General features: G+C 36.2%; 1 protein-coding gene across 7 annotated transcripts in view; it reads right to left on the bottom strand.

Moving 5' to 3' along the window:
* Positions 1-15,422, bottom strand: part of LOC123312585 (collagen alpha-1(XVIII) chain) — a 329,862-nt gene that overhangs the window by 16,087 nt on the left and 298,353 nt on the right. For all 7 annotated transcript variants that reach the window (XM_044897094.1, XM_044897111.1, XM_044897119.1 and 4 more), the window contains 2 exons: positions 5,409-5,602; positions 3,131-3,253 (listed from right to left, as the gene is read on the bottom strand). In XM_044897094.1, coding sequence (XP_044753029.1) covers positions 3,131-3,253; positions 5,409-5,602 — 317 coding nt within the window. The remainder of the gene's footprint in view (positions 1-3,130; positions 3,254-5,408; positions 5,603-15,422) is intronic.

The following is a 15,422-nucleotide window of genomic DNA, read 5'->3' as shown; positions in this document are numbered from 1 at the left end:
TTATCAAGAATAGCAGTCTGTATACGTTCCTCAATTTTTCGCCTCGAGTTCTGAATCACCCTGTATAGGCTTTAGGCCTAAGACTCAATATCAACAAAATCAAAATCCTGGTAAGTCCGCCAGAAAGCCTTCAAACAGATATCAGCCTGGAGAATGAAACTCTAGAACAGGTCGAGCAGTTCAAATACTTGGGAAGCTTCATAAATACTAGGGCTAACCTAGACACGGAAATACACAACCGTATCAATTCGGTATCACGAGCATTCTGGAAGCTAAACGATAGAGTGTTTCAAAATCACGACCTCAATCTGAAGACCAAGACAGCTGTTTACAAAGCAGTGGTCCTTCCAACGCTTCTTTACGGAAGCAAAAGCTGGACGCCCTACAGGCAACATATCAAAACAGCTTGAACAAACGCAACAACGTCATCTAAGACAAATAATGCACATCAGATGGTTCCACAAAGTTTCGAATGCAGAAGTCTTGCAACGCGCGAGTTGTACAACAATTGAGACTCAAGTAACGAGGGCCCGACTCAGATGGAGCGGCCACATTCTGAGGATGCAGGACACAAGACTCCCCAAAATAGCTCTGTACGGCGAATTCACAGAGGGAACTCGGAAACCAGGAGGCCAGTATAAGCGGTTCAAAGATATACTGCATCAATCTCTAAAATCAGTTAATATCAATCATAACTGGGAACAACTAGCGTCAGACAGGTCACATGGAGGTCTCTAGTACACATCAGTTATAATGGAGAATCGAGAAGGATACAGCGGCGGCCAGATCTGGTTCGTGACTATCCATGCCCGGAGGATCTTTAGGTCACGGTTGGGGGTCTCTTCAGTCACAGGAGGGCACACAGTCGCAATTAGACCTAAGAAATTATAAGTCTGTCCGCACCGTTTTTTTTTGTTTTTTTTGTCTTTTATTTCTTTTTGTAGATTTATTCCCGGTTACGGGATGCAGCAATGAATGAATGACTCAAAGCATTGATAAAGGTATAAAGAGGTCGACGAAAAAATGTAATATGCGCGTTTGATTGCTAGCCCCAGCTGCGTCTCGGCTATGAATTTGCAGGCTCGATTATAACAGACAGTTATTGTTTCATCCGTTATTTCCCAAAGTCTTTCAAGTCGGTGTAGAAAACTTCGTGTATACCTGATGCATCCAGAAGCTCAACTTCTTCGATTACATATTCAGTATGATAATCAACCAATTTCCATTTGTCCGTTGCGGATTTTAGAAATGTAATCGATTCACCCTCAAGCGCAGAATTGAAGGTAATACCTGATCTAACAGAGCAAACGGAATCGAACAGAATTGAAGTGCCTGTCTCGAGGACTTCTTCGAAAACTGTTCAGAATCGTGATACATTTTACGTTTAATGGGATTCAGTGAGGCGAGAAAATAATGAAATATAATCCAATATTCGTTTGTCGTCCTATTAAGCTCGACCTTACCTGGGTTAAAAAGAAGAAATTACTCAGCGAATAAAATCACTTCAGCAAAAAAATGTGGATTTGTTGGAATAGCTGAAATGCTCGGATAAGTGTTCATTGAACGCATTCTACATATTTTGAAAAAGATTTGTAGACCTTCAGAGGGTTTAAATCGAGGGTCCCAAACCTTTTCTTGGCCAAGGACCTCTTTAATATTATTCTTGTTAGCAGGGACCATCTGTAATAAACCTGTAATAAATCTGAAAATTTTATGGAGCTCGATGCAGCCGTTCGGTCTTGACGATTATTCAATTGATTCCACATTTTTGGAAATTTTTCGATAATCACCTTTCGAGTGGATTATCTCTAAATAACAATAACCGTAGATGGAAATGTGATACATATTCTGAAAGAGCAACTCTTCTAGTGATAAATCTGAAAATTTTATGGAGCTCGATGCAGCCGTTCGATCTTGACGATTATTTATTTGATTCCATCTTTTTGGAAATTTTTCGATGCTACCCTTTCAATCTTGACGATTATCTAATTGCTTCCATCTTCTTGGGAATTTTTACGTATAATCACAATTGAAGTTTGCAAATAAAAGCTCGAAGGTTATCTTCAAAAATGAATATATTTGCGACGTTCTCATAAATATTTCAGCAAGTTTGTATTGACTCATTGACTGTACTTCTGATTCTATTCACTAACACAATATATTAAACAGTTTGGTCTGGAAGCAGCGGTTAAATCTTCCATGTTATAAGTTCGCGGACCATATTTTGGCTTCTGCGGACCACTGGTGGTCCAGGGACCACTGGTTTAAATGAATAGTTAGGGGTTGATTTCTTGCCAAACAATAATGTGCTTCTATCACATAATTTTTTTTGAGGTGCTTGAATATAGGGTGGTATTCTGCTTTCATCTGTAACTTTTCATAAGCTTACAGGAAAATTGCAATTCTGGACGTTTTTAGTGATCTGTAGCTTACAGGAATCCGTAACTATTTAAGATAAGTAGTTCAAAAGTAACACTGAGAAGAAGATAATTACAGGAACACTGACAGATCGATCGTAAGCTATAGATTTGTAACTTACTGATAAAAATCAGAATACAACCATTAGTCTCCTAAAGATGGCATCTGAAATCCAAATGTTAGGGACTCGTGAAATAAATATTATTAGAGGTGGTTTCATAGTGAAACCACTAGGAACGAAAGGGTTAAACCAAAACACTGACAGATGAAATAAAGCAGACGAATTCTGGAGACTTCTTTATAATTGTACGTCGTGACATTCAATCCTATTCAACAGTTCACCAAGATCCACAGGTTCCGTTATGTTCATGCGAATATGAGATCTACGAAACTGATGCTAATACTCATTGTTGCGAAAACAATGCAATGTTATCAGCAGGTACGTAGTTGGCAGTCAAAGTGCAATAGCCTTATCCCAGTTTCCCAATAGCCAACGGTAATGTTCTCAAAGGGCTGCATTAAAATAATATAATCAACATGGGCAGGGTATTAAAGGTTTGACGTCAGCGCGGTTCAGTTTAGGGCCCGCTATTATTAAGCCGATATGTGAGGCTGGCCGATAATTGAGTTCCCTAAACCTTAGATAAACATTAAATCTGAATCCTATCGCGAAGCATATCTTTTCCGGGGCAGTTCAGATGGCGTTACTTACATTGGAAACATCGGCAGGTTTGGCGATGTTATTTATTAGGTTGCTAACTTCAAGAGGGGGCCGCAGATGCGGGTTATTTGTAGTTGGCGGTGCGGGGGTGGTCACAGGTAATAGGGATCCCAGCTGCAACAAATGGTTATTTTATGAGCGGCGAAGCAGCGTCTATGAGTATTGGTTGGAATTTTCTGATATAATGAGGTTGTATTTTTAGATTTGCGAATAAGTTTCCAAGCTCGAAGACTCATATGAGCGAAGTTTTTTTGCCTTGTGAGTCAGTACCGAAAGTGTCCCTCCCTTCGGAAGGGAAAGCAAACTTAAGCAGAAAAATAACGATAAATATATTAAAAGTAATTCTTTAGTTGGAAATTACATTTTATATTAGAGTAATTTTCTACGACTTATTTTTAATTAATTTCTCAACTTTCAGAATGCTAAAATTTTTTAATTGATTCGATAATTATTTGAAATTTTTTGACTTGAATCAAGCATCAAGTGATAATTTTGGGGATTCATGTTAATTCAAATCAAATACCAAATTAAAATTCATTTAAAAGGCTCGTAAATAACTGAACGAAAATTGATGATGTTGATAGGTTGTACATCATGAAAATATTCTGTTTAACAACGCAAAAAATGTTTGAGAAAATCTATTGGGCTTGCTTAACGTCGTTTGTTGATGTTCTTCCAAGTTGCTTTCCTAATGACTCACCAGAAATTCGATGATTTATATCTGAATGGTTATTGAAACGAGAAGGTTTTAAATTTCAAATTTTAACGCCCTTTCTATCAGCAAATAAAAAATGGGTCATGCATTCTTATTCATATTAGATATTATGGATACCAGATATTTGAAAGGGTCTATATAATATCCACGTATCTACAGAAATAATTTGTGTCAAGAGGTACATCCAACATTCTGCACATAATCATTTAGACCTATTACATATTTATATTCCTTTTCAAGAGATCAATCAGATAATTCCCTAGAAGTAGAGGTAAAGAAGAGAACTACTGAAGCAGGCAGTCCCCAAGATGATGATGCAAGAGACATCATATTGCAACTCCATTATGCACATAAATAATTCTGATAACCAACATCAAGTTGATGAGCCAGTATCTTGAGGTATAAATTTCGAGTATCTATAATATCTTAATTTTAAACAGAGTGAAGAGTAGTTTCAGGTCATATACAGGATGTATTTGAACGACACCGGAAAAATGAAAGGAGTGATTCTCTGAAGAAAATTAAAGTGGGTCGAAGTTGTTCGAAAAAGCTTGTAGAAATGAAAAAGCTAGGATATGAATTGGGCTTTTCATCCATGTTCTTTCCAAAGGTAAATTTTCATCCAAAAAAAAAGGGTTGAGAAAAAATATCTTAGGGGTTTACTATTTCAACCATTTCTGAGCATCCTTCAGGATTGAAAAAATTCCAACATGTATAATTTTATTGACAAATAATATTCACCAAGTTTCGAGTCGTTAGCTGAATAAACAGGAAAAAGAAAAACAATTTTTTTTTGTTAATCTTCGGAAATGTGAAAATTCACCGGGGGAGGTTTTTCAAGAAATTTTATAACATATACCACCACGGAATCATCCCTCACATTTTTTCGGTGTTATTCAGATACACCCTGTATAAAAATAGAAGAGACGGAAATATAATTTTTTGAGGATGTACTATGTACGAACTCTGTTTTTTGTTGAATACTTGATGTTCATTCTACGATGCTCTTAAATAATTTGATCTATATTGTTTTGCAACAACACTTCAACTTGACATATTCCTTTATGGTATTATAAAACACTCAGAACCCCGTGAGAATTTTGAAGTTGAGCAACACTGCGTGAAATTTTTATAATCAGAAATAGTTACCAACTAATATTTATTTGATCTCTATGTTCATATGTATAGGTTTAAGTGTAACTTAGTTTTTTATATATTAATACTATAAACATGATTTGTATTTTGCGGTGATAAAGTTATGTTATTGTCTTCATTAAATATTCACCACATTTTATCTATATTTTGAAAATGACAATCTTTCGAATCAATATAATAAAAATTGCAGTATTAAAATATTATGGTAATCTGTCAGCAAATAAATGGGGCATCATTACCCCAATATTCAATTCCTGGAAAAACATACATAAACTCTACCCAAGAAAAGGGGCAATAGCCTTCCCCATGCAAATTTATTCCTACAATAAGTCGTCAGTAATACTTTTATCCCCAACAGAACACATTTTTCAAGCTGGTGTAATGGGATAAAACACTCACCGCAATGTATTGCCAGCCATTATTGACCCTTACTAATATCGCTTCCTCCTCAATGATATACGCTATCGTTCCCACAGGACTGATGGAAGTCATTTTCATCATGGCAGCCCTGTCTTGGAAAGACACGGCTCCAGGCACAATTTGCCTGGGAAGATCATCTTCCTTTGATGAAGGTGGAATCGGTGTCGCTCGACCTGAAATCAGGGATAATATGCTCAAGCATAGAACGATATTGTATATTAAATATTTGTTATCTTATCTGGTTGTTCGATTGACGTTAATTAGAAACGTTCGCTTGGAACTTGGAATAGCGAACAGGATGTTTCTGAATTGATGCGACAGGGTAGTGACTATTTCATTCCCCTTTAAGTTACTGAGCTTCAGAATTAGGTTTGTTCAGTCGTGAATGTTAGGTAGCCCAACTCGAGTTTGTCAGGCGTTTTTTGTCCCAGTTGCTGGCGACGCCTTGCGGGCAGAAAACGTAGATTTGCCTAGGTTTCTTCTCTAGCCCGTTGAGATAAGTAATTGCATTTTCACCTGTTCAGTTGCCCAATATCCATAATAATAATAATCAGGAATTCATCAACAAATACTTAACGAACCAATTGAGGTTATTTTTTCTGCCTTTCGGTTGCTTTAATCATTTTACAATCCTTGGAATGTATCCAGCTTTCAAATCTAAGTGATATGGAAGAAATTTTATATTGTATTTTCGAGGCAAGTTTCAGGCGTTTTTCTGTTCGTGTTTCGTGCATTAGATTTATGGTTTCGTTACAGAATATGTCCACTACTTATGTTTCTGATGATAGGTCGAAGTTTTATATCACCTCTTTGCGCAGTCTCATAGAGGTAATACATTAGTAGTTGAGGCGTTCTGTGACGAAATCATAAATATAATGTACAAAAGACGAAAAAACGCCTGAATAAGGTCAACATTCACTTTTTAAACACAATATAAATTTTCTCCCATATAACTTGGATTTGAAAGCCAGCGACATTTCAATGATCATAAAATGAAAGCAAGCGAGGCACAAATAAAATTTGAAAAAATACGTTTTCATTGTAAGTGTTCAGTCGAATATTTACATTATATTATTGTTTCTGAACTCGTCCATTCAGTCTGGATTAATTTTCATCCAAAGAGCAAAGAGTAGAAAAATAGGAAACGATGCGACTAAAGTGATGTGTGCGCCATCTGTGTTTCAAATGTGTTACTAAGACCCTAAGACTGGTTAGAATATCAATTTGAGGGCCATTTGCAGAAACAAGTTTCCAGATGGCCCTTTTGATCAAAGAGGTTTTGAATGTTTTGATTCTCGTACCACTTTTTATTTATCTTTCTAGTTGCTGGTTATTGATTTTTTTCGTATAATTTATCGGTGAAAACCTCAAAATATTCGCATATTATTGCATGGTGAAGAACTGTGGATGAAATAAAATAAATTTTGAATTTTTATATTGACATAAAGAGACTACACAATGAAGAAATCATAAAAAAGCATAAAGAAACTATACTGACGGGCTAAAATACAGGTCTTGTATAATACCTCTGTAAGGTTTTTTCAATTGTGGTTCTGAAAATTCTTTACTTAATAATATGTAGAGAACGAAAATGTGTATACTATGATGGTATATTGAATATTCGTCCATATTAATAATCATAATAATAATAACTGTATTTACGGCAATCGACCTAAGTCCTTCAAGCAAAGTCCATATTAATTTCTGATATAAATTGTACAAATTCGACGAAGTTTATCAATTGAAAACAATGTATTTCACAGAAATAACACCTTTGACGTATCACATATCACCATATATATTGTGTCCTATTAAAAACTCTATTTTTTTGTCCATAATTTTAAGATTTAAGTTTTTTGTAAATTGTAAATAAAAATATACCAAATTTGACATCCTATTTCATTCAAGTCAATTGATTCCCAACAATGCTCAGATTGAAACTAAAATCCTGATCACAGAATTCTAATTTCGCACCCATCAATTATAAAACAGAAAACTGTTATTGAACAGTACGTTTTCAGCGCCATCTCATTGTCAAATGTGACAAACACAGGCCAGAATGTAGTCGGTTTTTAGTACTAGAGGTATGAGAGATTTCTATCTTTCTCCTCTATAATCTTTGTTTTCATCATTATCATGACATCGATGTCGGTTATTGTCATGAATTCGGACGTTTCTGCGCTCTCTCTCTCTCTCTCTTTGCTTGATTACAGCAATATACGGTTCCAGCAATATGAGAATTTGGACAAAAGGAATTATCATCTTCTTTCTGAGGAAGGCATTGTGGGTACCAAGTACCGAACATAATTTGATAACTTGAATAATTCTTTCAAATTTCAGCCATTTCTCCGGTTCTATCACTTTGAAAGCTGTTGTTTCAGTCGAATCATCGGCGATTGTATTTTCATCACATCTATTTTCTCTGCCATTCAGTGCGTACTGAGCATCACATTCATGAATGCAGATTTGCGATTCGTACCTATGAAAATACATACATGAAATCTTCAGCTAACCAATCTCACTTGCATAATTCTCTTGTTCAATTCGGCTTTGCTTCGTCACCTCTACGTTCAGGGCGCTAAACCCGAGAATATAGCCATTTGCATAGGTTTATTTGCGGTCCCCATTTTCATGGTTCGACTGTCCCAAATCTCCTTCATGGGAAGGCACCGAAATGCCGGTGAGAGAGGATCTCCCCTGAATTGCGGCTTTCCACTTCGACGAATTGAATTTCCTGTGTTTCGGGGAATTTTTTCGAATTGCCTCTGAGAAATTTATGAATCGAGAATTTGTATTTCAGAGTAACAAAAAATGTAAGTGTTTACGCACTAATTTCCAAAAAAGCAGACACTTTTCGTCCGCAGACACTCAAATTGAGACTTTAAATAACACCCTGTAGGTATCTCTAGGTAGCATTTGCAGCCCAAATCTCTTTCTTAAAATTGTACAAGGAATCTCTCCTTTACATTTCATTATAATATTGCTTTTTCTTAGTTTTTTCATATGAAAAGTTTAAAAAATCGGATTCGTTATGGGCTCTGGGGGGTAATTACCTCCTTTACCACCCCCCCCCCCCCTTGGGCCAGCCTTGACGAGAGTGGTGTCATTTTCGTGAATCCACCGTGCAATAAAAACATAGTGTATTAGCTTTAGGCAATCTGCTTGATCTTACTCGTGAATTAGAAACGAGGATTGAATATTTATGTTCAGATCAATCAAGAATTGATAGTGATAACGATATGATAATCAGTTACACTCCTCTAGAGCTGAGGGAATTGGAAACAACGAGCGACGTAGCCTAGGCCAGCAAACAGGTGACTACTTACTTTCTCAAAGGTATGTGAGGTGATCGAAAAAATATAATATATGCACCTCGTCAGAAAACTGTCTATTGCAGGGGTGTTCAGACTTGAATCGCCTGCGATCTACTTCAATATTATCAGACACCAATCGATCGACTTTGAGTAAGTAGAGTCCTTCGGGGTGACTGAGCGCAGAGGGTAAGTGTGTGCGCAGTGCGTATCTCAACTATGAATTGTATGAAAGACTGGTTCATTTGGGTGAAGCAAGGGCGCAGAATCGCCAAATTAGTTTTTCATAGGAGTGCGCCGTGCGACGTTTCGTTAACTTTTTATTTGCAATCAATCAAATTCACTAGTTTTCTTGTTCATTTTCAGCATCTCTGCAAATTCTGCCAGGTCCAAGTGCCGAGTCCGATAATGTTAAACAATATTTTATTCGATCATGCGCATATTAATCTAAATATATAATAAAACAAAATCAGGTTCTCTTAGCTGCTCAACTCTATAAGAACGTCAATTCAAATTTTGGCTTACTGGGGAAAGTGTGCGCGGGTAAGTGTGCGCATAGATTCATTATATGGGCATTAGTTCAGTGAGGAATAAATTATGACATTGTTGATTTTCTTGGTTAAGACTCGATCAATATTGTCCTATTTGTTCAGAAAAATATGAAGAGCCACCAACAGGGGAATGTATCAAGTGTTGTGTTCACCAGGAATGGTGGCACGAAAAATAATACAGTGCTTGTGAAAAGGCGCTTCTGTATTGACAATAAAAAGCATTTCTCTAAAATTGTAACATTTTGATGACATTATTTTGTAATTTGTTTTGATTGTGTGGTTCACTAAGCACTGCGTTCACTTACCCCGTGAGGGTGCGCACACTTACCCGCAATACAGGGGCATGTGAACGCACTCCGACTTCCACTATTAAATTTTTTTTTGCGGAAAAAAAAACGTTTTTGTTTGTTTCCTTTTTGATGTTTTTTTAAAGATTAGAAAATTCTCTATCTAATGAATATGTTTTAATTTTCCTAGCTTCAACATTTGAAACAGGATATGGCTTGAAAGGCAAAAGTGCGCACAGTTGCCCCGAATGACTCTATATGTTATGTAGTTATTTATACAGAGTTAGTCTTCGATTCGTACAAATATTTTAACTTCTTCTTCTTGAGGTCAAAAGAAACACTTTTTTCCTATACCATTTTTTCCGATTAATCCCTGACAAAAAGATATACAGCCAGTTTCATAATCAAATTTGAAGTCCCTTTACGCTTAAACTTTCCTTTGGTGTCATTTTCAGTAGGAAGATTTAAAATTAAAGGGACTTTCAAGTTTGATTATAAAACTGGCCGATGAGCAATTTTAAGTTTTCATAATGAGCTATGCCACCATTGCTACCCCTGGAGAAACAAAATCAGTAAAATCACTTTCAGAATAACAAGCTAAATCTGTGACCAAACACATCTGTGGATTATTTAAACAGAGTTGCATTTCGAATTTCTCGAAAACGGTGTATATTATGCGGGAAAATATGAAAATATTCATTAGATAGCGTCTAACTTAGTTTAAAGAGTTGAGTTCTTTGAATTTTTGGTTTTTTTATGGTACGTAATGGTCATAATGAGAAAAATGGAACACGTGGGTGATATCTGTTCGAAAAAGATTCATCAAATAAATGAAAAACTATATTCCCAAATTCATTACATTCGATAAAACCGTTTGTGAGATGCAACTGAAAATAAATTTTTTTATGGTTTTTCAATAGCCTGTATCTTTTGAAACGAACCGATTCGGAAAAAATGATAAGAGAAAAAGTTGTTTTCTTTGACCTCAAGAATCTATTGTTCGATCGATTCAAAAATCTCACACAATCGACAGTTTGAACAGCCCTGGTCTATTGTCTCACTTGTTAGTTAGTCGAAAATTCATTCATTCATTCATTCATTCATTCATTGCTGTATCCCGTTACCGGGAATAAATCTACAAAAGAAGAAGAAAAAAAAAAAATTCGAACAGACTTGTAACTTCTTAGTGCTAGTTGCGACTGTGTGCCCTCCTGTGACTAAAGAGACCCAACCGTGACCTGCAGATCCTTCCACACTCAGGGCATGGATAGTCTCCAACCAGATCTGGCCGCCGCTGTATCCTTCTCGATTCTCCACTATAACTGTGGCAAAAAACTGTAAGTATACTATCGTTGAGCCTGCATAGTGCTAGCTGAGGCTAGTAAGCAAATCTACACTAGAAAGAATGATTCATTGTTTTCACCCTCCAATACCGATACCAATGTAGTAGAATATCAAGCTCTCGATATTTTTCATGAGAGTTTCTCTGCTCTTTCATATTCGCTTTCAATTTTATGACTTATGTCATGTAAATGAAATGTTATCTATACAGGCTTGGGATAGAGTGTGAAGACGAAATGAACGATATAACGCATATCTTTTGTTAACTTGATTCCGTACCTATGTTATCACAACCCTTTTACATCTTCCGATGAAAACGGAGAATCACCAAATTGTTATTCCTAAATAATCAACTACATAAATGCGCCCATCTGAAGTCTGCATTGCACACAACAAACATCTGAAGCTCGTTCCATATTCATGAAACATTTCATGGCCTTGACCCCCCATTTTATAGGGTATAAAGGTGGCTGGCTGTCGCATTGTTATCTCGAAATTTTACATTCTGCAATATCCCGGGTAATACTTTCCACGCTTTAGCTGACCTACAAACCGAATAATAGGATGCATTTGAGTGATGAAGAGAGCTTTGTTCCATAAAATATGAGGAATGTTTGTCTTTCCGGATTCTTCCCGAAACTGAGTGCTCTATGCGGAAATAATTTTATTGCCACAAGTGACGTTGCACCGTTTCCGTGACAAGCGAATCCGCAAATGAAATACACGACAAAAGAAGTCTGGAAGACGATTAGAAAGTTTCACGAGGCTTCGCAATTTCTAATCAGTCTTTTGCGGAAATATCACACCGATCGCGAAGGTAACAACAGCGAACCTTCCCAGTAACAAGATGAAACAGTGAAAAAACTCATCATCTAGAAAACCTCAACTACGACGCTAAAGCCGGGTCCAGACTATGTAACAAAACATTTTATTAACAAATTTATACAACAAATATATTATAAAATTTTGTTATATAACTTGTTATAAAATAGCAGAGGCATCCAGACTATGTAACAAAATAAAACTAAACAAAAGTGCTCATCTGGAAGCAGTGCCAGTGTATTGAAAATGTTTTCAAACGTAGAGGATGTCATTTTGGCAGCAGCAGCTTGCGTGATTTTATGTAGACGACGAGTGAAATCCAAACGGAGATTTTGGGTACGGCCATCGTTGAGAGCTAGAGGAACATATAGTGGAACAACTCTTTTGAGGGATCTAGCAATGGATGACATAGAGTTCTGCAATACTAAATTCAATCGCCGATTTGCCGATGCGCTGGTTGGCTGGCGCTGCAGTATATGTTTAATAACACAAGTGTGGACAAGTTGCGGCGTGTTATATAACAAAGTTATATTACTTTCTTTGATCTTTACCGACACCCAACGGATAACATAAAATTTGCTATAAAGCAAGAAAAATGTTGTATAACATTGTGTTTTATAACTTTTCCCTTGAATTTCTCTTACAGGTTATATTAACTTTGCTATAAAACATGTTTTGTTACATAGTCTGGACCCGGCTTAAGAAGAAAACAAGACTGGAAAATGCAGTCCATACACGCCCACACGCTCTCAAAAAGAATACCATGAAATGGTACATGTTCTATAAGAACCTTAAGCCGGGTCCAGACTATATAACAAAACATTTTATTAACAAAGTTATACAACAAATGTGTTATACAACTTTGTTATATAACTTGTTATAAAATAGCAGAGACATCCAGACTATGTAACAAAATAAAACTAAAAAAAAGTGCTCATCTGGAAGCAGTGGCATCTGTAGTATTGAAAATGTCCTCAAACGTAGAGGATGTCATTTTGGCAGCAGCAGCTTGCGTGATTTTATGTAGACGACGGGTGAAATCTAAACGGAGATTTTGGGTACGGCTATCGTTGAGAGCTAGAGGAACAACTCTTTTGAAGGATCTAGCAATGGATGACATAGACCTATTGACAGGGGACATTAAATGTGATGTTAGTTTTAAAAATTTCCTAAGGATGACAAGTTCCGATTTCGAATACCTGATGGCTGGCTGGCTCTGCAGTAAATGTTTAATAACACAAGTGTGGACAAGTTGCGGCGTGTTATATTACAAAGTTATATTACTTTCTTTGATCTTTACCGACACCCGATGGATAACATAAAATTTGCTATATAGCAAGAAAAATGTTCTATAACATTGTGTTATATAACTTTTTCAATTGAATTTCTCTAACAAGTTATACAACTATGCTATATAACATGTTTTGTTACATAGTCTGGACCCGGCTTAAGATGGTATGGGAGTGCCGAAGATAATTCGACGAATTATTCAAAAATTACATATTGACCCGGAATCTAACTGTGATAGGTGATTGTACAGGGTGTCCCAAACTTGATGCTGTCTGAGACCATCTCAAGAACTATAAGACTTAGAGAACATATCGTCGAAGACCCCCAATCTCTTTTTCGATATCATTGTATATCAGATCATAGATATCTCAATTCGTTCTCGAGTTACAGGGCAAATTGAGTGTATCAAATATTTCGTTATATCTTGGTTTATGTTCGAGTTATTCGAAAAATTTCAAAACATTTTTTTCAGAAATTTGTATGTTTTATATGATATTCCAAAGGGGTTGAGGAAATCAATCACCATTTCCGAGATATAGAGGTCGGTGTATTTTAAATGGGACACCCTATATTTTTCTATGCAGTTTTTTAGTCACAGATTTGTCGAAAATCATCCCATTACCGTTTTTCAAAAATGCCATCCGTTATGAAGATATTTGGTTTTTCAACTTCATTCTTGACATGGGACACCTTAGATAAATCTTATACGGGGTTAGAACTATTTAGATGGGGACTTCAGCAATATCGAAAACCGTTAAAAATCTAGGGTGGCTCAAATTACAAAAAAGTAGTACACCAGTAGAATCGCTATATTGGATGATATGAGATATATGAGATATGTTCAAACTGTTTACACCAAGACACTCATCCTTGCATAACGCAACTTTTTTGTAATTTAATCCACCCTGTATTTCTAACGGTTTTCCATATCCCTGTAGTCCCCCTCTAAATATGTAGTTCTAAAGCTTTTTATTCGACTTACTTTAGTGCTCTTTCAAGTTCGTCCTTCGTTTCGTTTCTATGGAAGTTTCGATTCAATTTATGTATAATTAAAACTTTCAGATAATTTCTCCTTCTTATATTATCTTCAAGAGGGGTCTACACTCTACACCGTTTTAGTGGTAAGTTCAAAAAGAGAAAATGAATATCTTACGTCAGAATCCACTTATTTATATGGCGTTTTCATTATAATTCAATTCAATCAGTTCGTCATCTCGGAAAGCCAGAATATTTTTCATTCGCCAAACGGAAAAAAAATTGGGAAATTTTTTCATTGAAGAACAAATGTTCATTCATGTTATTCACTTTCCGAGGTGAAATGATTTTTTTAATGAATTTCCCTTTATAAAGATTTCCCGAAAAGTCTCGCCATTGGCTACAATTCGAAACCTGCTGAAATTGAAAAGAGACGTTCCTAAAGTACTGCCAACTTTTCGACGATAGTGGAAACTATTGTAATATTCTCAACTTTTACTGATCGTTCAAGTGTTCTGGAAACACCCCAGATTCTGGTAATCTTTACCCCTTAGGGCTTATACGGATGGCGAGAAAGTACCGTGGTATAAATGTCCTCAATGAAGAAGATTATACAATGGATATAAAATGAACTAAACCTCTAAATAAATGAAAAATATTCAAATATGCATAAGTTGTCTCATTTCAAGAACGAAGTCAAAAAACTAAATATCTTTGAAACGGATCACATTTTTTGAAAATCGGAGACGGCAAGCTTTACACAAATCTGCGACTGAAAAATTATTGGATGTCCCATTCAAAAAACTCCGACTCTCCTATATATCACTGGAAAGGTAATTAATTTCTATGATCCGATACGAAAATCACAAAAAATATAGAATAACTATGTATGAATTATCACGAACATAAACCAAGATATAGCGAAATATTTGAAACAGTAATTTTTCAGAATCCCCCTGTATCTCGAGAACGAATCAAGATATCAATGATCTCCTTTCTGATATCTAATTATCTCGAAAAAAGAGATCGGAGGTTTTCGAAAATTTTTATAGTTCTCGAGATACTCTCAGTGAGCATCAAATGTATTTGGGACAGCCTGTACCTACAGAAAAGAGTTTCAGGGGAAGAAAAACACCGCAAGTGAAACACTCTGGTGGAATCTTCCTGTGTCGGATCATCCCAAGAAGCTCATTCGAATCTTCAATATTGCGAGATAAGAAAGTATCTGGATCTTAGCAAGACTATGCTACACCTCCTCAATGGAGTGCTTAGAGGGCATTGCCGCCACAGAAAGCACCTTATGAGAATGGGTCTAGTGAGGCAGTAACTTCATGAAGCTATCTCAGATACTGGAGGGCAAGCTAGAGACTACTTAAAGGCGAGAATGCCCCTGATGGGGGCACAGTAGGCAGGAGT

This window comes from Coccinella septempunctata, chromosome 1 (assembly GCF_907165205.1).
Source record: "Coccinella septempunctata chromosome 1, icCocSept1.1, whole genome shotgun sequence".
NCBI lineage: Eukaryota > Metazoa > Arthropoda > Insecta > Coleoptera > Coccinellidae > Coccinella > Coccinella septempunctata.
Note: the sequence above shows the minus strand (reverse complement) of the source record. Positions and strands in the feature narration are given on the sequence as shown.